Below are 27,959 nucleotides of genomic sequence, written 5' to 3' on the forward strand. Positions count from 1 at the left end.
GGGGTGCCCAGGGCGGGGGGGGGGAGGGGAGGCCCTGGTGGGGTGTGGGGGAGGGGATACCTGAGAAGGGGGGATCCTGGGGGATGGGGATACTCGGGGCAGGTGGGGTGGAGGGCGAGGGGAAGGGATGCTCTAAGCCCAGGGTGGGTTGTGGGGGCGGGGATACCCAGGGCAGGTAAGGAGAAGGACAGTGGGAAGGGATGCTCTGGGGGGGGCGTTACCGGGGGCGAGGGAAGGAGAAATACCAGGGAGGAGGGGATGCCTGTGAGGGGGAGGGTAAGGACCAGGGAAGGGGGATGCGCTAAGCCCAGGGTGGGTTGTGGGAGGGATCCCTGGGGTGAGAGAAGGGGGAGATGCCCAGGGCAGGTGGGATGCAGGAGGATAGGGGATGCCCTGGGCCTCGGGTAGCTGAGGGGGAGGAGATACCCAGGGTGGGTGAAGGGAGAGACTGCCCAGTTGTGGGGAGGAAGTAGGTGTCCAGGGTGGGTAAGCGAAAGGGGGGAAGAGTGGCCCTGGGGTCTGGGTAAGTTAAAGGGAGGAGGGTGCCCAGTGGGGGACGCCTGCGGTGGTTTAGGCAGGGAAGGGGAGAGGAATTGCCTAGGTACGAAGGGTGTTCCAGAGAGGGGAGGGAGGATGCCTATGTTCCCCTGGCTGAGGGGAGGTGAGTGTGGCAGGTGCTTCATGAGCTGGTGCCTTGGTATAGCTGAGTGCCCTGTTGTGGAAGGTGAGTGGGCAGATGGCAGCGGCTGCCTAGTTGTAGGAGGGAAATGGATGAGGTGCTGGTGGTAGCCATGGATTCTCTCCTTGGGTATCTGCCTGGGTCCCCTAGGCAGTGCATGTGTGTGGTGGCAGGTAGGGGCCCAGAGATCATGGGAGGAGAGGTGGTTGGGCACTAAGAGAGTCTGGGGACCTGTCCTAGGACTAGGCAAGTGCTGAGGGAATGGGGGCTTTGCTTTGTCGGGGGTGCTTCTCATGATGGCTTTTTGGCATCAGGAGTCCCTTGGTTATCGCTGTATGTCTGCATTTTCTTCACTGCTGCTCATGCTCTCATGGGCCCTGTCACTCCCAAGCATCTGGAAGAGGCCAGATCCCCCATAAAATAGGTTAGTAACCTATTTTATCTGTCCTCGATTCTAAAACACCTGTCCCTGTAGCACTGGCCGTCAGAGCTAGTATACTGACATTATTAATAATTCTTCATATAGCACCAGGAGCCTGCTGGGTGCTTTCCAGACCAGAGCGAAGTCTGTGGTTTGGGTGGGAACAGCTTAGGTTCGAAGGCCAACTTTCCCAAAGGGGGCCAGTGATTTGGGGGACCTTAATTTGTTTGGGTTGCCTGCATCTTGGTCCTGATTTTCAGAGGTGTTGAACAGCCCCAAATCCTGGTGACTTTGATTGCAGATGTGAACGCTGAAAATCCCTAAAAATCAGGACTGAGGTGCTGCACTCCAGTTGAGACTCCTGAAACCACGGGCATCATTTGAAAACATTAGCCTCAATGACTGAAAGGCCCTTTTTTCAGTTGTGCTGTGCTCATTAAAGGTGTAGGTATTGCTTGATCAAACCTGAGGTGAATGGAGCAGATGGGGTCTGTAAAGTCAGACACCACTAATCTGACACCACCTGTGCCCCATTTGGCTTTCTTCTGACTTCAGGAAAAGACAAGGTGCTTTACCCTACTGCCGAGCCTTGTGCTTTGTGCGTGGCGGCTATTTCCTTCTCTGCCTCTCTTCCAGGCTACTCCGCAGTGAAAAAAACTCCAGTAACTACTGCTGCTAGTGATTTTTCCCAACAGGCAAAATGAAACTGATGTGAGGCTGATCAGTTTCGTGGCTTCTTGGGGAAGATCTGAGCAGCAGCAGAGGCACTGGGGCTGTGTCTGTCTGCAAACTGAGGCCTGGTCTACACCAGCATAGCTAATGTCGTTTGGGGAGGTGGTGCCAATAGAACTTCTCCTTCCGGTGATGTATGCTGCTGTGCTGATGCACTTGTGCCGGCATAGGCTCTGTAGTGTAGACATAGCCTTAGGCAGCATTGTGCTGCACAGGGCTCTGGTCACGTTTGAATGGTTGTCTGCCCAACTGTAAGAGCTAGAAATGGAACTTCCTTTTTAAAAAACAGGAAGCTTGGATCTCTGTAGAAATAAATGGCCTAGTCACCCTTCAGCTCTGCTCCTTCAAGCCTCTGGAAGCTCCCTGCTCATCCCGGGTTTTCCAGCCTTGCTTTTGGGTTGCACTAATGCCAGTGGCCTTGAATAAATACGGGGCTTGTCTTACTGGTGCTCTGATCGCACTAATTTTGCTGTCTCGAGTGAATGAACTCCTGTTGTACTTAAAACCTCAAAGGCAATAACCCTTCTCCCTTTCCCCAACACACAGGTCACATCCTTTGCTAAAACTCTTAGAGGGATTTATGGTGGGTCCAAGTCCCTGTGAGCTTCTATTGTGTTTAGGGATTGGTCAGAAACCACCCCCTTTTGGGGAGGCTGGGCAGGTTCACCCTGATGGGCTCTGCTTCTGAGCTGGGGTTGCAGCTCTTCCAGCTGTCTTGGAAGTTCTCCCTGCCCTACCTGTCATCTCAGTCACTATCGAGATGTTGACTCCCTCCTCCGACCAGTCCGTGATGCCAGCCTCTGTCGTCCTCTTGTTGCATTTTCAAACAAGTGCCTTCGTGCTTTGTCCCATCCTGCCTTTCATGTTTGGGAGGCGCTCCCTGTAAACCTCCACAACGCTACCTCATTGTCCTCCTCCAAGAGTCTCCTTAAAGCTCTGCTTTGCTGTGGGGCCTACACAAAACCCTGCCCGTCGTCTAGACCAACATCGTTTCCTTGGGCTCGCCCATCTGTCTGTATCCATCTGTTGTCGCTTAGATGGTAAGCTTTTTGGGGCAAGTGATTGTCGTTTGTGTGGCACCTAGCGCAGTGGGCTCTTGGTCCATGACTGGGCCTCCTAAGTGCTACAGAATACAAATAATAATAATGTAGTGCTGTTCTAGCTGAGCAGACAGTCAGTGACGCTCATGTCGCCATCTCTGGTCTGGGAGCAAAATCCCTGTTAGACCTTGTCTCCAGAATCTTTCCTACCCTGTGGGACCTGCCAAATCCCAGACACTCAATGGGTGACTTCCACCACAGGGGGTTAGCTTTGGGAATGGGTGGTGGCAAGGGGCCGTCTTTGGAGCCGGGGGGGTCAGAAAGGTCTCAGAGTTGTGCGAGGGATGGTGGGGCTAAGAGAGCTGGAAACAGCTGCAGGGTGGATCAGTCCAGCTGGGTTTGATTGCATGGGTTAGAGGAGGCAAGGTTTCTTTGAGGGCTCGGGGAGGAATAACTGTGTGTGTGGACACAGTGTGGCCTGGGGGGTGAGGCCAGCACTCTGTTGTAACCAAGTGCTGCTTTCTCTCTTCTCCTCCTCTGTACCCCCTCTGAGCTTTGAAGAGTGCCTCTGTTTCCAGTTCCTGGTGTCTCTGTACAGCTTTCCCCCGGCTGGCGTATTAGCATCAGAGAGTGGTGTTAGCATCCAGAGGGTCAAATGAAAACTATCTTGCCACTGGCATGTAGTCTTGGCCGTTATCTCTTTGTAGGTTTCTGTCTTAGTGGAGAGTAATAGAGGAAGTGTTTTCTTGTGGTTAGAGCTAGGACTGGGAGTCAAGACTCCTGGGTTCTACCCATTGGCTGGGAGTGGGAGCTTAGAGGTTGAAGCAGGGGCTGGGAGTCAGAACTCCTGGATTTTCTCCCCTTTTCTGCTGCTGACTTGTGTATCCTTGGGCAAGTCGCTGCCTCTATCTGTGCCTCAGTTTGCCCCTTTAGAACAGGGATAATACTTAACATGAGTGGTGCAAGACTTTCTGACTGGTTTATCAGGTGCATTACGCATGCTCTAGCATTCGATCGTAGCCTGAGGTAGGAGAACAGCAGCGCCTGTCTGGCTCCCAATCCCTCAGAGTAATGTAACAGTTCACACCGTGTGGGATGTAGGAGGGCCAGTGTAGGAAGTACGTACTGTTGCTGTCTTCCAGTGATTCGAAGAGCCAGGCTTCCAAGGCCCGTGTCTCCTCTGATGTCTGGCTAATGCTTTATGGCTGTCTTGACTTTTCAGGGGCAGAGACAGTATCTTGGCTGGGGGACTCCAGGGTCTCATGCCACCTGTTGTATGTGCTTGGTAGCTAACTTCTTACCCCCTCCCTTTCAATAGGTTGACTCTCACAGCCATAATGGATGACTTGAACCTGCACTACCGGTTCCTGAACTGGAGGAGGAGGATCCGGGAGATCCGGGAGGTGCGGGCTGTCCGCTATCAGGAGAGATTCAAACACATTCTCGTCGACGGGGACACACTGAGGTGACTGGCGGGACTGGCAAACTGGAAAGTGGGTGCAGAGCAAGGAGCAGCCATAGCAGGCGATGGCCTGCAGCCTTCTCGCCTGGCACGGGGAAGGGGTCCACTGTGGCTGGCTACCGTCTCGCTCTGCCTCTGCAGCTAGGGAATGAAGCAATAAAGTGAAATTGATGAGGTCTCTGAAGGCCTTGCTTGAGAGCTCCAGTCTGATCCTTTCTCTGCACTGGGTGTTGCACCCAAAGGTGTCGGATGGATGCTTTAACTTGAACATCTTCACTGAGCAATGATGCATCCTGGGGTTATGCCAGTGGGTTGAGACTCACAAAGATTAGAGCTAGAATTGGCTCATTGTATCCATCCCCTCCTCCATCCAGTGTTGCTGGTTAGGACGTGGTTGTGACGTACAGTATATTCTCCTGTGCTTTGTCCTGACTAATTAATGTCCCACGCAACAAGGCTTCCCTAGAGGAGATGGATTCTTTTCCTGGCATCTACCTTAGGCATTCCCTTTCCCCTCTCCGTACCTCAGTTTCCCCATCTGTACATTGGGATGGGGGGAAGGCTACTGACCCACCTCACCGTAAGGCATAAGTGTGTGTAACATGCTTTGAAATCCTCTAGAACTGCAGAATGTTATTTGCAGACGTGGTGTTTCCAAGGCCTGGCAGGCGGCTGATTGGACCGAGCTGCCAATCCCATAAGTAAGGGGAGCTGTCCAATCTGCTTTCTGAGCCCTTGGGCCTAAATGTTCCAGAGTGACTTGTGATTTTTGGGGGCCTAACTTGAGACACCTCCAAGGGGCCTGATTTCCAGAGTGCAGGTGCTCAGGTCTGTCTGAGAATTGGCCCCCTCCAAGGCATCTCAAATGGGGCACCCAAAATTGCCAGTTGCTTCTGAAACTCCAGGCCTTAGTCTCCTGCCCCGGGGGCACTTGGCGATGAATTGGGTAACGACTGTTCCATTCGCTAGTTCAGCTGGCAGGTGAGCATGACTGGCACCTTCGCCAGATGGGTGTGGTCGACTACCCAGACCCTGCCATCCCTTGTCGTTTAAAGTGCCCAGATCACGATGTTTAAGTAACCTGGCCTCTTATTTCTTGTCTGCAGTTACCATGGGAACTCTGGGGAGGTTGGCTGTTACGTTGCCCCCCGCCCACTGACCAAAGACAACAACTACTTTGAGGTAATCTCGCCTGCTGGGGCTGGGTGAACTCCCTGGGTCGGAGCTGAGCTAAAGATCCTTCCGTGTGCTTGTTGTTCTCTCCTGGTGACACCATCTTTTGTCCTCTCTTGCTAGCCCAGCGTGCTGGGTCTCGGAGCTCTGCTGGCTTCACCATATGTTCAGCCAGGGATTTCTGTACTGAGATTCTTGGATGCTAAGACTGGAAAGGGCCTCCTGCGTAACACCAGCCAGAGACTTTCCCCCAGTTACCCCTGTAATGAGCCCAGTAACTGACTAAAGCTTCCCTTCCAGAGAGCCATCCAGTCTGGATCTGAGTCCTTAAGAGATGGAACCCACCACTTCCACTGTTGATTTATGCTGGTGGTTAATGACCCTCACTGTAACAAATTGGCGTCCTGTGTCTGGTCGGACTGTGTCTGGCTTTAACTTCCAGCCATGGTTCTTGCTCTGCCTTTCTCTGCTAGATGATAGAGCCCTTTAGTACCCGATGTTTTCTTCCCATGAAGGTACTTGGAGACCATGATCAAATCACCTCTCGATCTTCTCTTTGATAAGCCAAACAGCTCAAGCTCCGTTCTCGGAGATGGAGCCTGGCCTATGCTGTTGGTTTTTTCTCCATTCTCCCTCACTTGAGTCTAAACTCTCTCGCCACCCCTGTTCCGGGAGGTGCAGCCAACTTGTCATTGTGCAGCGTGGCGGTGCCCTAGCTGATCACCCAAGCCACTGTGTTGGCGTGAGCAGGTGCCAGTGAGGAAGTGCTGCTGTTGGAATGGAAAAGGATTGTTCTCGTAATTACTTGCAGGTGTCGATTGTGGACAGTGGTGTGCGGGGGACCATCGCCGTGGGCCTCGTGCCGCAGTATTACAGCCTGGACCATCAGCCGGGGTGGCTGCCTGATTCCGTGGCCTACCATGCTGATGACGGCAAGTGAGTTGGGTCCCACCCTGCTGGCCAGAGTAGCGTAGCGTTGAGGCGTGGCTGGGGAGCACATTGGCGCATGTGTCTCCTGTGGCATTTCCTGAGCTGCTGATTCAAAAGGGCTGGAAGGAGTGGGAGGGGCACAGATTGCTTTGGCTGAGGGGGCTTTAGGTGCTGGATGCTGTCAGTGGGGCTGTGACTCTTGTGTGGGGTGAATGGGGGGTTGGGTGGATGCAGGAATTAATTTGATCAGCAGTAAAAGCCCTGAGCTGACAATCATCCTAAGAACAAAAGAACGGCCGGACTGGGTCAGACCAATGGCCCAGCTAGCCCCGTGTCCTGTCTTCCCACAGTGGCCAGTGCCAGCTGCTTCAAAGGGAATGAACAGAACAGGGCAGTTTATTGAGTGATCCATCCCCCGTCGTCCAATCCCAACTTCTGGCAGTCAGAGGTTTAGTGGGGAGACGACACATAGCTCGCTCGACACGCAGACATCCCACCTTGTGCTGGAGCTGCGTGTTCCTTATCTCTGGTCAAAAGGACTGTGTAAACCTGGAAAACGTGCCACGCTGCTACTGCCGTGGCATGTCTGGTGCTGTCAGCCCTAGTTTCTTAAGCAGGCATCAGCACCCTGCTGGGCGCTCCACTGAGCTGCGCCATCTGCTTCCCTTCCGAGGCAGCACCACATCTGTGGTGAGGTCTGTACCCTCTGTGCTCATCCCCTCATGTCCAGAGGGGAAGGACGGCCAGGGCTTAGGGCGCCAGGCTGGCACTTGGGAGACCTGGGCTCAAGCCTCTCAGACTTCCGGGGTGATCTTGGGCAAGTCATGTCGCCACGCTGGGCCTTGGTTCCCCATCAGTACGTGGGGATGACAGCCCAGCCCTGCCTCACACATACCATACGTTAAAGATTGTGGAGTGCTCAGAGCCCTGCTGATGGGGGCCAGATAAGTACCTAAGATGGATAGACGGCCAGGCTGAATTAGCTGGATACCAAGCTGTCTGGTGTCCAGGTGGCTTCTTGCAGGGGTCAGTGCAACTGCACGGAGGTTAGCTGAGTGCTACCTGGGATCACCTGGACACTTACTATGCGAATGGGAGGGTTACTCCATCGACGATGCCCTGACAGCGCTGTATGTCGCTGCGGAGGCCCAGGGGCCTATAGTCGCGAAGTGTTCCTCCCTCCCCTGCGTGTTCATTTTGCCCTTTGTGCCGAGCCGGGGTGCGAGCGAGTCTCCCTACGATGCTTTCCGAGGTCATTCCTTGCTCTTCGCACCCGCAGGCTCTACAATGGCAGAGCGAAGGGCCGGCAGTTTGGGACGAAGTGCAGCTCGGGGGATCGGATCGGCTGCGGGATCGAGCCGGTTTCTTTTGAGGTCCAGACGGCCCAGATATTCTTCACCAAGAACGGAAAGAGGGTGAGAGCCGCTCGGTAGAAACGGTTGTGGATCCGGCTGGGTTTCTTACTGCTTATGGGGGGAGGGATCCGTCGAAAACCAAGTTGCCGGTGGAACTCTCCCATCTGCAGAGATGGGCAGAATGTGTGAGCTGCTCTTCCTGGGGCTAGATCCTCTAGATTAGCAGCAGAGCAGGCTTCCTCCAGTGACATGACTCAGCTGTGACCCACAGAGACCCCCTAACCCCATAGGTTCAGCTCCCATGGCTAACTGCTACTGCTGGCAGGATCGGCTGAGATACCAGGGCCCTGTCGTGCTGTGAGCAGGTGACACCAGAGGTACAGGAGGCTCATGGAGGGTCTTGCTGGCTGTATCCCGCAGGTTGGCTCCACCATAATGCCGCTGTCCCCGGACGGGCTCTTCCCTGCCGTGGGGATGCACTCGCTGGGAGAAGAGGTTCGGCTCCACCTTCACGCCGAGCTGGGCAACGAGGAGGATGACAGTATCATGATGGTGGACAGCTATGAGGACGAGTGGGGCCGGCTTCACGACGTGAAGGTCTGCGGCACGGTGAGCGAGCTGATTGGCTCCCTGCAGGGGCGACCCGGGGCAACGTCGGCCTTCAGCTTGGGCGCAGGCTTTGAACCTGGTCCTTCCTTAGAGCTAAGAGAACCCAGTTCCTGCCATTCCCCCTGCCCGCGGTCTCCTGCCCCTCTGGATTCCAAAGAGAGCTTCTTAACCCTGTGCCGCAGGTGCTGCGGCCCGGGATCTACAGAGCACGTGCTGTGCAGGGTGTTGGCTATAGGCCCAGCTGGCAAGTGATCAGGGTCCCCTTGAGAGATTGGCCTCTCTCTACAGCAGGTGTTGGGCTCTGCGCTGGGGGGAGGAGTGGTCTGAGCTTGGGGGGTTGGCTTTGTGCTTGCGTTAGTTTGGGTTCTTACCGGGGTTACCAGGGGCTGTGATGTCAAACAGGGAAATTCCTCTGAATCCAAGAGGCCGGACTAAGGGTCTCTGGCAGGCAGGGCACAGGTTGGAGCTAGGAATAAGGTTTTAAAGATTCTCCTTCTCTGCCTTGTAAGCTACAGTGGCTGTTGCTGTTTGTACCGCGATAGCCTCTAGGTGCCCCAGTGTCCAGCGCTGGACAAACCCAGAACAGATCTGCCCTGAGTTGCTGACAAGCTAAGTCTAAAACGAGAGACAACAAGCGGATACAATAATAGGGGAGCCTAAGGAACCAAAGAGACCAAACATCTTTTCTCCCCAGCTGCTACTCAGAGAGGTAGCATGGTCTAGTGAACGTGGCTGTGCACTAGGAATCTGGAACCGTTGGTTCTCTTTCCAGTACCTCAGTTTCCCCTTGTGTGAAACAGGGACGGTGATGCTGATCTGCCTGCGTACAGTGCTTTGTGATCTGTGGGGGGGAAGTGCTGGCTAATTGCTAGATAGAATTAGCATTACCCAAGAATGTGCAGGCTTGTGTGATCTTTTCCTCCAAAGCGAGATTGCTGGCGCTGTTAATTTCACAAACGCACAGATGCTTATTTATTTTTAGCCAAGCTTCAGGTGGGGGTAGTGCTGGGGATTTCCCCCTACTCCCTGGAAATTCATCAAAGAAGTGGAATTGTTCCAAGCAGCTCCTTTGAAAACCTTGCTTGGCTTTGCTTTTCGGGCACTCCTGGCAGCGATGCATGATCTCATAGGTGCCTTGGAAGTGATCACCTCCCAGTTAGAGGGTAGAGCCTTGAAGTCTTTGCCAAGGTCTCTCAGTGCCTCCTTTCCGCTCGGCACTGGGAAGAAGCAGGAGCTGAAAATTTGGGACTAGCTGTGTATGATCTGTGCTTAGCTTGGGAGTCCAGAAGTCACTGGTTTGGGCTCTGCTACGTTACAGGCCAGACACTCGCTCCGTCCCACTCGGCCTAGGGATGAAAGCCTTGAGGTCTCTCAGGACTCATGTCTGCCGTTCTGCCTCACAGATTTGGGGCATCTTTATTAACTATCTATAACTGGGAGCTGTTTTCTACCAAGATCAATTCTGAAGATGTGCCCTAGTCCTGAAAGCATTTATACTGATGCACCAAGTGCTTCTAGCCCTGGCTGGCTGTGAGCCACAGGGCTTTGCAATCGCTCCAACACCACGCTTCAGCCATCTTTGCAAAGCACGGTGAGATCTGTGGATAAGTGTTATTAGCCCCTTTTTACAGATGGGGAAATTGACCAGCTGCGATCTCTAGGGCAGTATAAAATCTGGGAGTCCTGACTCCCAATCCCTGCCTTTACCTACAGGGCTCTGCGCCCTCCCAGAGCTGGGGATAGAACCCAGGAGTCCTCACTCCCTTTCCTCTGCTCTCACCCATGGGCGGCCCCGCCCTTAGAGTTGGCAAGGCCTCTTTACTGATCCCACCAGGTGCAACGCCTCGCTCTGTCATGAAGAGGGCTGCAAAGCTAACGAGCCAGTCGGCTCTGTTTCAGCGTGAGCCTGTGGAAGGGTATGAACGCGTGCGTGGGATGCCCGTCTGTCATCGGGGCTGCTGTAATACAGTGAGCTTGGCAATGGCATCCTTCTCCCTGCAGCGCCACCCAGTAAAATCCCCACTGTAGGGTGCTCCTGAGAGCGACGCTGCAGGTGGAGTCCCACAGGCTGGTTCGCTTGCTGCTGAAGCTAGCTGAGTAATCCAGGACCATGCGTCTCCATCCTTGCTGGGAATGCTGGCCTGGAGTGGGGGTGACAGCCCAGGTCTCTGTTTCTGTTTCCCAGCTGCCATGGTTACCTGGAGCGTGGTCCCTATAATTATGGGGTGGGTTTTACCCTGGCTGGGGGAGGGTGAGGAGCAAGTCCCTCATTGGCTGTGGGCAAATCTCAGGCGGCCACGTGACGATCTCGCCGCGTGGCTGGGTTGTCACGTAGCTTCCGGGCCTTGGTCCCACAAGCCCAGCCTGTGGACGTGCTTCTTGCTGGTGTGGGCAAGGTCCAGCACTAGGCCTTGTTCAGCCCCTTTCCCTACCTGCAAGGGTACAAGGCTGACGATCAAAGGGGGGGATGGGCCCAAAGGGATGCGGGCCGAAACAAGAGCCCACCTCTTTGGCCTTGCCGGGCATCTGTGCAGGCTTCCCAGCAGAAGCTGGCTCCTCAGGACGTTCTCTGCCCGTGCTCTGCAGCATTGACCCCTCAACATGGGTCCCCCCGGAACACTGCTTCACTCCCCTCCTTGCCTTTGGGGAGCAGGGATCTCTGTGCTCCGGCTGCTCCCCAGAGCTAGTGGGGGCAGCAGGTCGGTTCATCACCCGGCATCACAGGCGAACCCAGCGGCGGGGCTGGCGGTAGCTGCCATGTTGGCGTAGCTATAGGGCCTAACGCTTATCCTTGCTTCCGGCACCCTGCTGCTTTCGGTAGGGTGAGAAAGGAAACTGCTGAACGTGACGGTGGATCCTACCTTGGGCATCTGAATCTCACGCTTTCTTTGTCGCTGGGTCTGGATGCTCGCTGCTCTTTTAGTGGGGGTAGAGCCTGTGGCTGCTGCATTACCCCAGATGCTTCCGGCGCACCCCGAGTCCCGCATGTTCAAACAGCTCCGACGCACGCTGTCCCACGGCAATGGGAGAGCTGTGGTTAGAGCAGGGGGCTGGGAGTCAGGACTCCTGGGTTCTATCCCTGTCTGTGACCACGGGCAAGGCTCTGCCCTGACTGCCCCTCTTACCTGCCCTGTAAAATTAGGGCCAATAATATCTGCCCACATCACAGCGGGGCTGATGAGGCCGGCTTAGTCTGGGGGATTGGGGTGACTGGCGCTGTAATGCAGTGCCTGGAGCCCGTTCTTGTTCGTGAGAGGACTCTTCCCAACGCCAAGCATACCATCTCCTTCTCCTCCCTGGTCCGGCCAGGGTGGAAGGCATCAGTTCGAGCACAGGCACTCGTTGCTTGTTGGTTACTAGGGGAAATGTCCCTCCGGAAGATACCCCGTGCTCCCCTTTTGCCCTTGTACTTTCATCTCCTCTTTCCTCTGGGGATCCCAAAGCCCTCTGGTAGAGGAAGACAAAGGCAATCCTTCCTTCACAGATGGGGAAACTGAGGCACGGAGTGCGGGGCGGGTGTGGACGTGACTTGCCCAAAGTGGTGCTGTCAGTGGGGTTGGAACCTAGAACCTTGTGCTAATCACTAGCTGCTGCTGCCTCCTCTTCCCAGCTGGAGCTCTCGGAGCATTTCTACCCTCTCACCAGAGTCTTTTTCAAAAACAAACTCGGGACCCAAACTTTCTCCAGCTGTTAAAGGATTGCAGCTGTGAATGCAGGCCCCACGTCGCAGCACACGTGACGGCCGCTCGTGTATGCCGGATGGAGCCGGGCCGGACCATTTGATCAAGGCGCCGCGGCGGGGAAGAATCCGCCGTCTTGGGCTGCATCCTTTTCCGTCTCAACCTTTATTAACTGCCCCCCTCCTCCCCGATTCTCCTCTGACATTTCATTGCAGACAACATCTGTGAAGTTGAATTTTGAGGCAGGGCCAAGAGAGACATTCCAAGGCCCTCGCTGACCTTTAGATGGAGCGAGTGTTTCTCGTCGGCTCCCTGGAACGGCTGCGTGGGGTTTTGCCATCGCTCCTGCCTGCCTGGGCAAGTCTCTTTGGTTCTCTCCCCCCGCCCGCTTCCCTCTTGCCATGTGTAAATACCGGCCAGCTCAGCCGCACTACCACAAACGTTCAAACAATGCACGGTGCTAATTGACGCGGGAGGGTTGGCAGGGTGTGGCGTGAACACCGAATTAGGAGCTTTATAAATAGGCTCTTGCATTCTTTCACGGTACAGCTGGCTCCTGTGTGGGGCAGCACCCCATCTTTACTCCTTTGGTTTCTGTCAGCCCCAGCAGAAGCCACTGTTACCCTCTCGGGCAGAGGGATTCCCACGCAGGTGCTGAACTCTCCCATCTCCAAAGCAGCAGGGTGTGGTGGCTGGGGTTACTGGGACTCCTTGGTTCTTCTAGCTCTGCCACTGATGCAGCACGTGACCGTAGCCATGTCACATCGCCTCCTTGTGCCTCAGTTTCCCCTCCCTACAACTTCCTAATCTTGGTGTGAAGGCTTAATGTCTGTAAAGAGATCCTCAAATCAGCAGCACCTTATGAGTGCAGAGTGTTACTCTTAAATAGGCTCATTTCCTGGTCCACTGATCTAGAGACCTTCCGTTTCCCGAAAGAGACCGACTGCTTGGAGAAGGGCATTGGACACACAAGGGGGGAGATTGCCTGGGACAGAGCTTCTTACAGACCCAGACCAGTTTTGTCCCTTCATTTCTAAGTCACCTGTCCCCCCAAACACTGTCTCAGATGAGAGGGGTCTCGAATGCAAACATCAGATGAGCTTTTTGGGAACTCCCTGTGCTGTTGGCAGCTGGGGAGTGGGGCTCCCCTGACAAGTTGGTATTGGGTTCTTCTGGGGAGTGGATCAGCACCCAGCTGTGGCATGCCAGCGAAGCCGTAGTCCTGCATGGCAGCTTGGCACCAGTGTGGTCATCTCACTGAGATGACTTAGGCTTGGACAAAGCTACCTGGCCTGTTGTCCCCAGTGGGGAAATTGTGTATGAGGCAAGAGCAGGCTTTTAAAGCCAAGACTAGGAGCTGGGAGTCCTGGGTCAGTGGATGACCTTAGCCAAGTTGCAGCCACTCTTTGTGCCTCAGTTTCCCTCTCTCTAAAACAGAGGGTAGAGCGTGGGTATCTACCCCCAGTTGCTGACCTGGACAGAGGTCCCTCTGACTGCTGCTCTCAGGGCAACGCTGGCTCTCCATTCTCCAATCCCCAGCAGCTGTGGTTCTGGCATCTTTCAGAAGTCGCTTGTTCTTTGGCTCCTTTTAGCATCACGATGTTCATGGAACTTCTGTTATCTGCACTAGGGTGGCACCTTTGGGCCCCAACTGAGATAGGGGGTCCCGTCGTTCTGGGCCCTGCACATCCAGTGAGAGATGATCACTGCCCTGGAGAGCCTGCAAATTAAATAAACAAAAGGCCAGTGAAGCGCTGGAGGGAAACGAGGCCTGGACTAGACCTTTGCCCTGGTGTAACTGGTGGTCAGGGTGATTTTCTTTTTTTTTTTTTTTTTTAAACCTGTCCGGTTATACCAATACAACCCCTAGTGTGGGCACATGTATGCTGGTGTAAAGGTGCCTTTGACCAGTGTAGCTTGTTCCGTTTCCCCTACAAGAATGTCACCTTTATACTGGTAAATCTGCATTCCCATCAGGGGCTTGTGTTGCTTTCACAAGTTGGGTACAGTTAAAGCGTTGCAGCGTCTGTGTGCGCGTGTGTGGACAAGGCCTGGGATTTAAAGATGGGATGTCGTGGGGTAGCCTAGGCTTTCCAGCATGTGCCGAAGGACACTGCTTTCTCTTTACTCAGCCCGAGAAGACCTGTCTTAGCTCGAGTTAGCCGCCGTGGTCCACCACCACCCCTCTAAATCCTAATCTAGACAAAGCCACAGACACCTGCCGGAAGTCGCGCAGCAGGTTGGTGGTAGAGCCGGGAATAGACCCCGGGTGTCCTAAATCTTTCCAGTGCCCTAACTGCTAGACCTTGCTGCCTCCTGTGTATTTTCTCTCCTTAAGAACATGTTGATGGCTCAGCCAGACTGCAGGAAGGGAGGTTGAAGCAGTGGGTTCTGGGAAGGAAGGAGGCCTGGCAGTCATGTTATTACACAGCCACTCCAGGAGCATGAAAGTGTCTTTTCCTCTAATCCTCGGTATAATTCAGGCCTGATCCGACCCCTTTCTCTTGCCTGCTCCATCCCACTAGTGACTGGAGCACATAACTAACCCTGATCCCTGCTGGGAAAGGGGGTCCGTGGGTGGCCCTGTCCCACAGCGTGTGGGGGTGGAGTGAACCTGCGTGGCTTTAAACAGCATGGCGTGAGATTCCCTGCACTGACAGTGGAATCTCAATAAAGGCTCTTAGCTTGGGTCCTCTTATACCGTGCTTTTCATCAGTAGATTTCAACGTGTCATTATCTCCATTTTTCTGATGGGGAAACTGAGGCACAGCGGTGACATGACCTGCCCCAGGACAGTGGCAGAGTTGGGAATAGCACCCAGAATAGCGGGTGCTCTGTCCATGAGGCCACACTGCCTCCCTCTAGTGGGTGGGCTCTGGCACTGCCATGCTGCCAGAGAGATGAACTCGGTGAGCCATCTCTGTGGCCCATCTAGGGATTTTTAGCTTCGGGCCCTAGCGAAAGAACGGACTGGATCGTGAGAATTTCTCTGCACCCGGGGGCTGAGGCAACAATGGGGGACACGTTATGCCAGGCAAACTCGATGGCTTTTTATTTTCATTGGCTGGCGTTAGAGGAGACAGAGAGCATGCTGGAGGGGCATCAGCAAAGCGTTTGAGATCGTCTCACGCTCCTGTCCTGTGGGGCTAGCTTCAGTGCACGCGAATCCAATTACTTTCCTGGGTTGGAGCAGACCTGTGTGGCGTTGGGATGAGGCTGGGGTGCCATGCGGCTGCTGGCATTCAGCCTTTTATATAACAGCCGGGAAGAGTTTGCAAAATTAACTGCCCGCCTGAAATTGGGGGTGGCAGACGCCAGCGCCGCTAAGGCAAAGGGAGCTAGGAAGGTTGTGGATCTGGGCAGGGAATAGCCATGTTGCCAGCTGCTGTGATTTCTCTCATGACTCTCGCTATTTGGTGTCTCTTTACTCCTTAAAGCACCATCTCCTGGAGTCATGTGACAGCATCCTCAGCTTGCTTTTTTTTTTTTTTTTTTAATTATTGAAAGTTTCTAGCCCTTGTGGCTGTGGAGAAAAGCTAGAAAACATGACCCCAACTGTTCAGAAACTGGAAAGCAAATAAAAAGAATCACAAATGTATTTTTTAAACCTCGTGATTGGCTTAAAAATAATCTCACAACTTTTGGAGCCTGACTCCGAATTTTTGGATGCTTGGGGCTGGCGATGCTGGATCCAAACCGTTTTTTCTTGTAGCGCTTACTGCTGCAAGTGCATGGTGCCTTCACGGAGCTAGCTGGCTGTTGCAAATACGACGCCCAAACCCAGTCTGTGGCAATTCGGTGGGCAGGGGCTCCAAGGGAGATGCTGGGGGTGACGGTGGGCAGCGAATTGGCTGAGAGTTTGCAGTGCAGTAGGGGGCCATGTTAATTTGGCTGCACCTGTGTTACAGATCAGAGAGGTATTAGGTGTCCATCCAGCATGCCTAGAACTAGCCCAGGCTCCCAGGTGCATGTACAGGCACCTCGCTGCCTGGAAGGCATCACTGACTAGGGCTGAGGTGGGATGCAGAGCAGTGCTGCCGATCAGGGGGCGGGAGTGAGTAACCATCCCCAAGCAGCGGGAGGGCAAGAGGCGGCGTTCGGGGTGATCTGAGCGTCTCTGGCCAGGAGTACGTGCAGTCAGCACCCCTTCCTAGCACTGTTCCCGGTAATCAGGTCTCCTCTGTCTTTTTTTTGGTCAACTGAACAGATTGAAAGCACCATCAGGCATTTTTTCTAGCTCTTTGCTCACTTTTGTGGCTCCCTCTCCAATTTTTAACCCCCCTTTTAAAAAGGGGGACCCCAGAACTGTGCCCAGTGTTCCGATGCTGGTCTCAGCACTGCTTCGTTAGAATCCAAAGACGAGGCTGCGCATTCTATGCTGCAGCTTGACGCTGCGATGGAGAGTACGGCCAAGTTTTTCAACGGGGAGACTAAGCAGCCTGTAGGGGAAGGATGGCCTAGTGGTTAAGGTGCTAGCTTGGGGCTTGAGAGACCCAGGTTCAGGTCCCCACTTTGACTGTGACCTTGGGCAAGTCATTTAGGGGGACACTGATTTTCAGGGCGAGTTAGGCACCCAGCTGCCATTTGAGCCTTTGACAACAAAATTCCTCCTTAACCTCTTTGTGACTCAGTTTCCCCATGTGTAATGGGGATAATAGTGGGGTTGGGCAGATAAATACACTAAGGATTGTGAGGGGCTCAGACACTGTGGGGACGGGGCCCAGATTTATGTACTTAAGGGCCTGATATTTCAGCTCTTTATAAAGGAGGGTTGGTGTCGTTGTCGTGTAATAGATGGGGAAACTGAGGCACAGAGCAGGGTAGGGGGTGAGGACTTGCCCCGTGCCACCCAGCAAGGCAATAGCAGAGCCGATGTCTTTGAAAGCGACTAGTGATTTTTTTTTGCATGTCCGAACCACCGATCAAATGGCCTGGTTTCCAGAACGCGGGTGCTCGGGACTTTCTGAGAATTAGGTCCCTCTAAGAGGGTACCACATTGAGGTGGGGGCCTCCGAATCACAATCACTTGAAGGCCTGGGACAGGATTTTCAAATTCCCTGTGCTCTGCCCACTGCACCATGCAGAGATTTTAATCATCTCCGACTGACGCTAACTCTCTGATTCCAACCACCGGGAAAGAACAATTGGTGAAAACCACCTCCGCCCTTGGGTCAGCCTTGAAGGGGAGACTGCAGACTGTTCCTTTCCATCTTGCCACCTTTAGTGCTGAATAACTTTGCCCGTGCTAAATTCCCCCTCCCCCAATCCCTTGAATCTCTAGCCAGGGCTTTTCCGTTTTAGCTCCAGACTGTCAGGAAATGATAATGCACATAATTCACATTCTTCTCTCGGACAATCTTATTACTGACGGCCCTTGATGAAAGGCCTGCTTTGGGTTTGGGCGCTCCGGCTGGCTGGGAGGGGGGAGGTAGAGGGCAGTTTTACCATGTGTCTGTCTGCTCCGAAAAAGCTGGTTGTCTTGGAATTTTCGTAGTCTGCGCCACAATCGCCCCGGGCCGTCTCCCCGCACGCGCTCCCCGTCCTGGGGAATTGCACGGGCCTCTTTCTTTTTCCAAATCCTGCTGCCTGCTAGGAAGCATCAGTTGAAGGGGAGCTGGCAAGGGTGGCACAGATGCCCTCTTGAGAAGCCCTACTGGGATTATGGGCTGATTTTTTTTTTTTCCCATCCGCCCCCTTGCCTCCCTTCCTGCCCATGGCAAAGGATTCTTAGGCTTGTCCATATAGGGACCCCCTGGGACCTTCATCCATCAAGTCAAGACTCCATTCAGCAATATGAGAAAGGCAAGGTGGGCGTGTGTGCCCCCTCCTGACACCAGGTCCTACTCCCCCCCCGGTTGAGAACTCATGCCTAGGGGACCAGCCAGCATGGGACTGCCTTTCCAGAAGGGCACTACACACTCAATGGGCTGCCTGAGCCACTCTCCGGCTCTGTGCCTTGTTCCCCGCACGGGAGCCTTCTCCAACTTGTCCTCAATCCTTGCGGTGCGTTTTCCCTGGCACAGGGGCTGCCCACGGCACCACCACAGAGCCAGCTCCTGAGAGGGGCTCAGCGCCGCCCCCCGCCCCCCGTCAAAACAAATAGGAGGTGTGCATGCCCATCGCAGCTTGGGATCCGCTCCGTTGTGCTCTGCAACGCGAGGCTTCCAGATTACAGCTGCTTAAGGCCTGAAGTGTCTGTGTGTGATCATCTACTTGAGCCCCAGCCACAACCAAGCTATTGAGGGTCCTGTCGCTCGCTCTCTGAGTTGTTTGCTTCTGAACCTCAACCCTTATGGAGGGGGCTATCGTCGTCTCTTAGCACAGAGAGCGTTCCGAGCTCTGCCGCGGGCGAGGCAAACCTGGTGGTGTATGGGTGTACGGCCATGGAATGGGGCACGAGGGAGGGTGCTGGGGGGTGCATTGAGCTGGAACACAGTGGGGGAGGGATTGTGTAGGGCTGGGGGGAGTCCCTGTTGATGGACGGCACAGGGCGGGGTTGGATGGCGTAGGCGGGCGTAGGCGGGCAGCCGCTACTCAGAGTCTGTTATTCAGACGATGCCTTACTAGTTTTAAAGCAGCTAATTAAAGGGGGATTAAGGTGTTTTGTGGGCAGCACCGCTGGGTGAATCACCGCCACTGCTGTGAGTGCTGCCATGGCGCTGGGTAAACAATGCCCCCGTCGTGTCTCCGGGAGGAGCGTGCATGCCAGCGCCTTCGCTGGGGCAAGTTGCAGCCGAGGGGCGTGAGCTGCCGGTGGGAAGGTCGCCAGGGGGCCCCAATGGTGGGTGCCAAGCCTGCCCCTAGAAAGGGGGCACCCAAGCAGGCTCTGGAATGCCAGCACTGGGGTCTGAAGGCATCTTCCCATGCTAGGGGTCAGAGGTCAGGATCCTACAACCCGTGGGCTCCGTGGCTGTTCAGCTGGGGGCTGCCAGTTTGTGGGGCAGGTTGTGCTGGTGGCTTTTGTGTTGTGAGCATCCCCGGAGCCTATTTCCTTCCCCAGGTTTTAGGGAATGAGGTGGGGAGGGGGAGCCACCAAAGGGTCTCAGCCTGTGCCCCCCAACCTGGGAAGCCCCTGGAAATGTCACCCCCCAAATGCAGCTTGGATTAGGTCCGGAGAAGTTTCCAGGGGATGGGAATTGAAAACCATATGAGGAAATCCTCCCCCACTGGCTGGGGGGGTCTGCCCTCCCCCCCTCCCCCACCGAAAGGGGGGTCCGCCATTGACTTCAGGGGAGCCAAAGTTTCCCCCCAAATGTCTTGATGCTCCCCGCCTCGAGGGCTTTGGAGTTGCTCTGCAAGATGCCAGCTGTCCTGCACGAAGTGTGGAGCCATAGGACTGGAGTGGTCACTGAGGTCATGCCCGGTTTTGTGGGAGCCCCATCACATCATCCTGCCCAGAAATGGATCAGGTTCCATCTTCAGACTCCGTAGGGCGCTTGCCCCCACCCTTCCTACTGAGGCTGCAAACTTCCTCCTCCTCTCCAGCCTCAGCTGCTCCCTGGCCAGTTTATTCCCATTTGTTCTTGTGCCAGCATTGTCCTTTGGCTCCTAAATCGCTTCCCCCTTCCCGGTGTCATTTACCGAGAGCAATCGGATCCCCCTCAGCCTTTGTCTGGCTGAGCAAGCCAGGCCCCTCCTGTCTCCTCTTGCGAGATCGGCTCCGTTCCCCTGGTCAGCCTAGTGGCTCTTCTCCACACGTGCTCCGGTTTGAATGCCGGGCTCTGGCCTGGAGCACGTGCTCTGGTTGTGTATTGCCACGAGCTAGCAGAGGTGGGGGCTGTAGCCTGGGGATTGGGACACGCAGCTTCAATTCCTGGCTTTGCCCCACACACAGTGTGACTGTGGGCAAGTCACTTGGTGTCTCCGTGTCCCAGTTCGGGGCTATTGGGGATAACGGCCCTGCCTCGCAGCAGACGTAGGAGGATAAACATACTGACAAATGTGATATGCCCAGATGCTGCGGTGATGGGCGCCATGTTCGTACCTACAGTGGATTGATAAGAGCATGGAAAAAACTTTCCTGGCTCTGCACAGCTGGGGGGCCCCACAAATCCCTGGGCATTCTGCATCCCCCCCTCACGGTGTTTTAGAGCAGTTGCTGTGCTCATGAAACTCTTCATGTGATGGTGAGCAGGCTCCTTCCCATCAACCTGTAGAACCAGGTCCTGGTCTGGTGCTGTCATTGGCCCCGGCCCTGTCTGGACGCCACCTGCATGCATAGTGTGCAGCCACGTGTGTTATCTGCTGTCCTAATCGACGGAGCTGACATGCTCTTTTATGCAATCCTACGTAGGTATCCTCCTCTTCTAAGCTTGCTTTCTTCCAGCCGGGGAACATTCACAGTCTCTTTCCAGTGTTGTTCCTTGTCAAGGAGTGACCCGAGCTGACTTCGTCTTCCAGAGCCTCGTGCTGATTTTATTTTGGTGCTTAGATGGATGAGCAGTTCTCAGAATCCCGTGGCAATGCAGCGACTGAGTGGAAAAATGTAAACCACTGACCCTTTCCATGGCTTGGCAGGAGCCAGCAAATATTGGTTCAACATGCAGCCGGGCTCCGAGACGCGGGGTGGGGTCGGGGAGCTAAAATGGACAAGATGCTTTGGGCCTGGTGCAAACTAATCTGTCAGCTCCAGCTGTCAGCCAGTTGGTGTGTTGTTTTCTTGATCGCCAGGCCTTTGGCGTCGTGGATCGGCTCTTGCCACTCTCATCTCGTGAGTGAGAATAAGACTCTTCCTAAGGGATGAGCCCAGGCAGCCCTGGGGAGCAAAGGAGGGTGTGAGGTTGTCTCGTTCATGATCCCTGAAGGGATATTTTTCCATGCAGCTGCGTTAGGTGGGACAAGGGCCCGGCTTGCTAGAGGCAGGAAACAAAAGCTGATGTCTGTGAAGCAACAATTGGAATGTCGGGCGCTGTCCAAAGAAAACCTCGTGACATAGGGCTTGCCTCATGAATCTGCAAAGCTCCCGCCCTTGTAAACATCCCCTTCTCCTCCTGAAAAACCCAGATTTTGCAATTCCCTTTGGATCCCCAGAGCAACTGGGACAGAAAATGCAGCTTTCTTATCTCTCTTCCCCGCCCCCACTGCCCTCCCAAAGTTAGCCAGATCCTAAGTGAGATCAGTTTAACTCAGTCTATACCACTGGGACACGATCTAGTTTTTCTCTCCAACAGAGGCTGTTTTTTATGACTCTCCTTTCCTCCCCAACCTCAGGGCTTTTCGGGGACGGCTGCCTCTTTTGGGGAGCTGGCTATGGGGCATTCTGGGTGATGTGGGAGAGAGGGGGTAGCCTAAAACAGCTGTCGTCGCTGGGTTGTCCCTGTCTTGTTTGAAAGGGCTGGTCTCATTCTGCTTCCTAGAAGATGCCTCTCTGTATCCCAATCCCAAAGCGAGCAGGTTGGCTGGCTTCTGTCACTTCCTTTCCCTCTTCTGCTGAAACTTACCAACCTTCCGTTCTGAAATCTGTCCGAGCCCCCTTCCCCGCCCAGTGTTGGGGGCATAAGCCCCTCCCATTGGGCGGAGCTAGAGCGCTATATAACTAAGCCAGACTGAGTGACCCCACCCAAAGGGCTGTAGAGACGCAGCCGGTCTCCTTCCATACAGGCTGTTCCATAAGCCATTCACTTCACCTGGTGCTAGCGCCATCGCTTTAAACTGGGCCGAAGAGCTGAGTGACATTCTTCTTTGCTCCCCGCTGGGCTACGAAACGCTCCCAGGCTGGGGACAGATGGGACCTGCAGCCCAGGCTCCCCTCTGGGTCACTTGAGCAATGCAGACAGCAGCAGGGCCTGCTCTGTGGCCGTGCAGGGGACCTTTCCGGGGCAGACAATCGGTCATTCTGCAGGTCAGGGGTTCGCTACCTATGAATTGTGAACAGGCACCTGGGGGGTGAGGAGCTGGGAATGTCTTGACATGGGAAAGGTGAGAACTGCTGCCATGGGAGTCCCTGCCTTGTGGGTCTCTGGTGCCGCGTCTGCTCTCAGGGGCTGACTCCGTTCTCCTGTTCTCTGCAGCTCCTGGAGTACGTGGGCAAGGGAAAGAGCATCATCGACGTTGGGCTGGCCCAGGCAAGGCACCCCCTGAGCACCAGGAGCCACTACTTTGAGGTGGAGATCGTAGACCCCGGGGAGAAGTGCTATATCGCGCTAGGCCTGGCCCGGAAGGTAAAGCCACTGGATGGATCCCACACATCCGTCCGATTTGTGTCTGTCCGCGAGCCTGCTGATAGCAAGAGTGGGTTGAGCTGGGGCTTGGGAGACCCGGCTGCAATTCCTGGCCTAGCTCCCGACGTCCAGCGTGACCTTGAGCAAGTCACTTAATCTGACCCGTGTCTCAGTTTCCCACCTGTCCAATAGGGATAATGCTCCCCTACCTCCCAGGATGGGTGGGAGGATAAAATCTGCAAGTGAGTGTTTTGGGGCTCAGATACAAGGGTGAGTAAGGCCAGATCAAGTCCTAGGTAATGTCTCTGGTCACCTAGACCTTCCTAGGGCTGTTAGCACTCGTTCCCATGTTTAGGGAGAGTGGGGAGCAGACCCACTCGCCTGGGTTCCTTTCCCATCTCGTCTACAGACTCTTCGCTTTGCCACACCTCAGTTTAAATAGGAGGGAGCTCCCACTTAGCAGTGTGAGAAGGTTAATGTCTGCGACGTGCAGGCTCTCTGGCCGGAGTTACAGAGCCTGGGGATGGGTAGCTGTGGGCAGGAGGGCCAGGGATGGTGGTGGTGTGGGGTGGGAGGGTTGATTGGCGCCGTTGGCTATCAGCACTTGGTTTAGATCTTTCTAATGTGCCCAGATGTCCAGTCCAGCACGGTAGCACTACATCTCTGCAAAGGGTCTGTAACGCCAGACATGGAGACATTGCTTTGCCTTCAACCTGTGGCTGTGGCTTCAGCTAATGAGCAAAGATGCTTGGGTCTTAGTTGTGGGGGCTTCCATTTGTTCTCATCACCCTTCGTCCCCTGCCATCTCCAGCTCCTTCCACTGCCAAGGCTGGGTACCCAAGGCCAGAGGCTGTGATGGCATAATTCCCCCCTCCCCCCCATGGTAGCATTGTTGAGAAGTTGGGTAATTAAGGAGCATGGATCCAAGTGTGGACGGTTTTTTACTCTCAGATGGTTACAGACTAGGTGCCCAGGTCCCTCTCGGCTCTGTCATTGTGAATAACCCCTAGCTCTTCCCAGCAGCACATCTCAGAGTGCTTTACAAAGGAAGTCAGTATCATTATCCCCATTGTATACATGGGGAAACTGAGGCACCGAGCAGGGAAGTGACTTGTCTGAGGTCTCCAGCAGGCCAGAGCCAAGAATAGAACCTAGGTGCTTCCTAGATCTTCCATGGTTGTTCTGAGGAGATCTCCCATCATGGGATGACCCAGCCTGACCCTGTTTAGCTTCCAAGAGGTGCCCCGATCGCTACTCAAGCTGCATGTTTTATTATTGTGCCTGTTTTATTAAAAGCCCCTTCCCAGGCACCCACCACCCCGGCAGGTGAATGATCTAGCCAGGCCCATTTCTCTTTGCGAGGTCTCACTTGATTGTGGCGTGGGCGCCACCCTCTAGGCTGTGCTGCCTCCCCCTTGAGAATGCAAACCATCCCCTGCCCTTTTCCTGTCAAACGCAGCCATCTGTTTCTGTGTTTGTCCCGACATGTGATCTGGATTCACGCACGCACGTTTGCCTCCCGGGCGATGCAGTGCATTCCTGGCCCCTGCTGCGGCTAGCGTTCCTCGCGGCACAGCAGGCTTGCCAGGTCCGTGCCGTGTGAGAGCCGGCCCTGGGGGTGGCTGTATCCACGCTGCCAGGTTCCCTGCTCGTGCCAGGACAGCTCCTGTCTACAGGGGTCTGCTTGTTACCCAGCTGTGCCTTGTCTGATGGCAACCTACTGCCCTAATCTGGGACAGTGAGTGATTGGAAACTGCTCTGCGGGCACTGCATGAAACGAGGGGGTGGGCTCTCAGTTCAGTTCCTAGCGGGGGAGCGTCTGCATCGTAAGGCCACCATCGCAACGGGCACCTCTGCTGGCATTCTCCGCAGAGACCATGTAAAACTTGGTCTGCACTTAGGTTTTGCTGTGTTAACTCTGCCGGCTTTTCCCACCGGCTTATTCCGGTTTGGGGAAGTGAAATAAGCGATACCGGCATAAACAGTTTTACACTAGGGCTTTCGCCAGCATAGCCGCATTGGCAAAAACCTACCCTGACGGCGTTAGCTCTGCTGCTCAAACTTCTAAGAGCAGACTTGGCCTAACGGATGAGACCAACGCAGCCCCTCTTAGGCACTTTCTTCCCTAAGAGAGAAGGTGTTTTGCGTTCCCAGGTCTGCCACTGGCCTGCAAGGTACTTCCCCTCTCCCCTCCATGCCTCGGTTTCTCCATCTGTAATATGGGGACAATGATACCTCTTTGGAAAGCACTTTGGGATAAGATCTAGGGCTGATGACTGGTGATTAAGATGACTTGATGAGAGGTAAGCGCTGAGGAAAGACCACACTGTTTGTAGTTTTCATATGAGTTGGTTGGCGGTGTTGAGCTCGGGAATGAAGGGGGGAGCCTGTCCATCGCCAGACCCCTAAGGAAGCTGCCCTTCCACTCAGAAGGGAGGACTCAGAATGGTTAACAGGGCAACAACATGCCAGGGGTGAATGGCCCACAACAGGCAGGAAGTGGCCCTAGAACCTGGGCTGGGAAAGAGCCAGAAGCGACCCCGTCTAATCCCGCTGTTCCTTGCCTGCTTTTGCTGGAGCTGGAGTGCGGCAAACAGGTGGAAATGGATGCTTGGGTCCAGCGGTCTCCTGGGGGCAGGCCAGGTTGAGTGTGATAAGGCCACGCTGGGTCACAGCATTGTCAGCTGGAAACCCTAAATTCCATCTACCCTGAGCACGTCACGACCTTCCGTGTATTTAACCCCACACGCCCCTGTGAGGCAGGGCGGTTCTCTTATCCCCATTGTACAGGTGGGGAACAAGCACAGAGAGACTCGGAGTCCGTCTAAACTGTTCCCTAAACCTGGACGTGTGGGACCGGGGCTTGTGGAGTCGAGTGTCCGCACTGCATTGTGAACCTGGGTTTGCAGCTGCTGGACCCGGGTCTCAGCCGTGCTAACGTAACTGCGCTGACCTGACTCGGGGCTGCAGCTTGGCAGGCATCCACACTGCTGAATGACGGGGCTCGGAGCCGAGGCTCCGTGGGACTCTGGCTCTGACCCACTGTCCTAGCAGGGTCCTAGGAGCCGGATCCTGCGGGCTTGGTGCCCTGTGTCAGACCGATTTGTGTGTGGACGGAAGTGGGGGGCTTCAGAGCCCAGGTTCAGTATGCAGTGTAGACATGCCCTGGTGACTTGTCCAAGGAGCAGCCCCTCGATTCCGTTCCAGGTTTGCCTCCTAACCACTGGACCATTCTTCCTGTCCGATCGCCGCGTAATATCGCCAGCACTGGCAGCACCACAGCCCCTCTGAGGGATGCAACGGGACCATCTCTATACTGGGTCCCCGGCCCCGTTGCATTCCCGCTGCGGCGCTAGCCAACCCACGCTCTGCACAGGGCTGGGCTGCGGTGGAGCAAGTTGCTGCGTAGGTCCTGGGAGCATCTTTCAAACGGGCGCCAGAAAGCGCTGGGGAGCAGGTAGCTCTGAGTCACCCCTGACTCATGCCGGTGCCTTGGCAGCCTTCGGGCAGGCTTCCCTCATCCCCGGTGGTTTGGGATTGGTCTCTGTGCTGTGCGTCCTCATTCACTGCACCACAGCTGTCTAATCCCAAGGGATTTACCTGCCGGTGAGTCACAAACCCGAGGCAGGCCATGCCCCGGCCTCCCAATTAACTCTCGCATGGGCCAAGCGCTCTGATTGCACAGGGTCTGGTTCCCCTCCCCTTCCCGAAGCCAAGCGAGTCACAGCAGCTGCTGTCAGGCCCCCCTAGCCTCGGTCGGGGATGGCGGGAAGGGGCATGCCGTGGCGCCAGGGGTGGGGGATGTGTCTGCTGCGCTTTTACAGCTGGATTTTCCATCTCAGCCCAAGGCCAAAGGCAATCTCCCATTTTATAGGGAAATATTTTAGCAATTCCCGCTGCTGGGACTCTAGGTGATAACCGGTGAAGTCATGAGACCCACCCTCCCTCCTCTCTCTGCCCTAGGACTACCCGAAAAACCGCCATCCCGGCTGGAGCAGAGGATCTGTGGCCTACCATGCAGGTGAGCGAGGCAGGACTGGAATGGGGAGGAATCTAAGTCTCTGGCCAGACCCCAAAGGAAGCTGTCCCTTCCCAGTTTAACCATGCACTTCCCGAATGCAGAAGCATCACCCACAGGCAGTCAGTCCAGGGCACACCGCTTGGGGGACGGGGGAAGTGTCACACTCCCAACACCGGACACCAAGTGTTTAGTGGGGGAGTGTTCAAAAGCAGATAGGGGAGTTAGGTGCTTAAATGCCACAGGGCTTTGTGCGCTGAACGTTTGCCAGAACGTTTGAAAATGTCTTTAATGGCAAAGGGTCCAGGTTTCGTTCTGCTCTGGGGGCAGCGCCTCCACCGTGGGGTCTGGATCGTGAGTGCAGAAGTCCAGGGAGTTGGCAGCCCACCAGAACAGCTGGGTCGCTGCTGTCTCAGACCATCAAGGCTGCATGTTTCCAAGCTACCTGAGAGGCTTGGAGGCCTGATGCTCTTTAATATCTCAGTGTCTCAGCCAGGTCAGCAAACTGCAGCCTGGATTGATTTCTGGCGAGGCCCGGGGTTGGGTCACAAGTTTATCAGCCGGGAAAGCTGGTTAATCACAGGTAGCTCCAGTTACTTACAACCCCGCTGGTGACTGCTGCCGTATCTGCCTGTCTCCAGCTTGTGTTGGATGATAGTGGTTCTCTCTTAGCTGTGAGTCCTCTCGCTCCGTGAGCTGGATCCGGTCAGACCCACTGCACTCCAGCAGGGATGGGGGATCAGTTATTTCCACTAGGGGCTCAGTTCATCTGGCTGGTGCCTTCCAATCTTCTTACATCAAAGCTGTCCTGGCCCCTTTCTGCTGCCGGACTCTCCTCTGGGTCCCTGATGCTCGTTTCCGCCTGCTTTGAATTTAGCCCACGTTAGTCTGCACCCCAAGGAGAACAGCGAGCCATTCTTAATTTGCGAAGTACCCGAACATGCAGCCGCCCTCTGTGGGTTGTCTGTAGCGGGGGTTGAACCGGCGACTCTTGGTCTAAAATCGTGAGCCTCTCCTGCCTGAGCTAACAGTCTCCTCTGTAATAGTCTCCTCTGCTTCTGTGTGAGCCAGCCAGCGGGGTTCCAGTAACATCCCCACTACTGCCTCTGCTCACAGAGCCGCGTGAAGGGCGGTTCTTCCCCAGCCCCTGTATGGAATCTGGGCTCAAACACTGAGGGCTGCAGGCCCAGGGTACGGACACTTTCCCCCTCCCGGGGCTCATGATAAGCAGTTGAGCCGAGGCTGGCTCTTGCGTTGCTCGCTGTGAAAGCCCAGGGGACTAGCGGGTGCTCGGCACCTCGCAGCATCAGGCTCTTAGGCAGAGCAATCGGCCAGGGATCTGGAGGTCGGACTCCCTGGAGCCTCCAGCTGCCTTTCCTTAGAGGGTCGGATGAGGTTCTGTGGCCTGCGATGTCCAGGAGGTCAGAATAAATTATCATGATGGTCCCTTCTGACCTTAAAATGGACGAGTACAGCGAGATCCGGGGTTTCCCTCTTGGCGCCGTGTCTGCTCCACTAGGCCAGAAGGAGCTGGCAGGTCTGGCTAGCCGAAGACGGGGGTTCTCTCCCCTGCCTTGGACTGTATTGCTGGCTTCCGGCTGATCCCCATCAGCTGAGAATTAGCTACGAGCATGTTGAGCCAGCTGTCCCACTGTGGCAGCTCCCGCCCAGCACGCTCCACCAGCTGGGAGCTGAACAGC

The 27,959-nt window shown here is 55.1% G+C and overlaps 1 protein-coding gene across 3 annotated transcripts in view; it reads left to right on the forward strand.

Annotated features, from left to right (window-relative positions):
• Positions 1–27,959, forward strand: part of SPRYD3 (SPRY domain containing 3) — a 35,949-nt gene that overhangs the window by 294 nt on the left and 7,696 nt on the right. Inside the window, exons 1-8 of one of the 3 annotated variants that reach the window (XM_024209798.2) lie at positions 1,059–1,103; positions 4,191–4,337; positions 5,441–5,516; positions 6,319–6,443; positions 7,717–7,852; positions 8,213–8,401; positions 22,092–22,241; positions 26,205–26,262. In XM_024209798.2, coding sequence (XP_024065566.1) covers positions 4,210–4,337; positions 5,441–5,516; positions 6,319–6,443; positions 7,717–7,852; positions 8,213–8,401; positions 22,092–22,241; positions 26,205–26,262 — 862 coding nt within the window. In that variant the 5' untranslated portion in view covers positions 1,059–1,103; positions 4,191–4,209. Of the gene's footprint in view, positions 1–1,058; positions 1,104–4,190; positions 4,338–5,440; positions 5,517–6,318; positions 6,444–7,716; positions 7,853–8,212; positions 8,402–22,091; positions 22,242–26,204; positions 26,263–27,959 lie in introns of those variants that run through there. The other 2 variants (XM_026660732.1, XM_024209799.3) reach the window with 2 other exon arrangements.

This window comes from Terrapene carolina, unplaced genomic scaffold (assembly GCF_002925995.2).
Source record: "Terrapene carolina triunguis isolate 2854851 unplaced genomic scaffold, T_m_triunguis-2.0 Scaffold836, whole genome shotgun sequence".
Lineage (NCBI taxonomy): Eukaryota > Metazoa > Chordata > Testudines > Emydidae > Terrapene > Terrapene triunguis.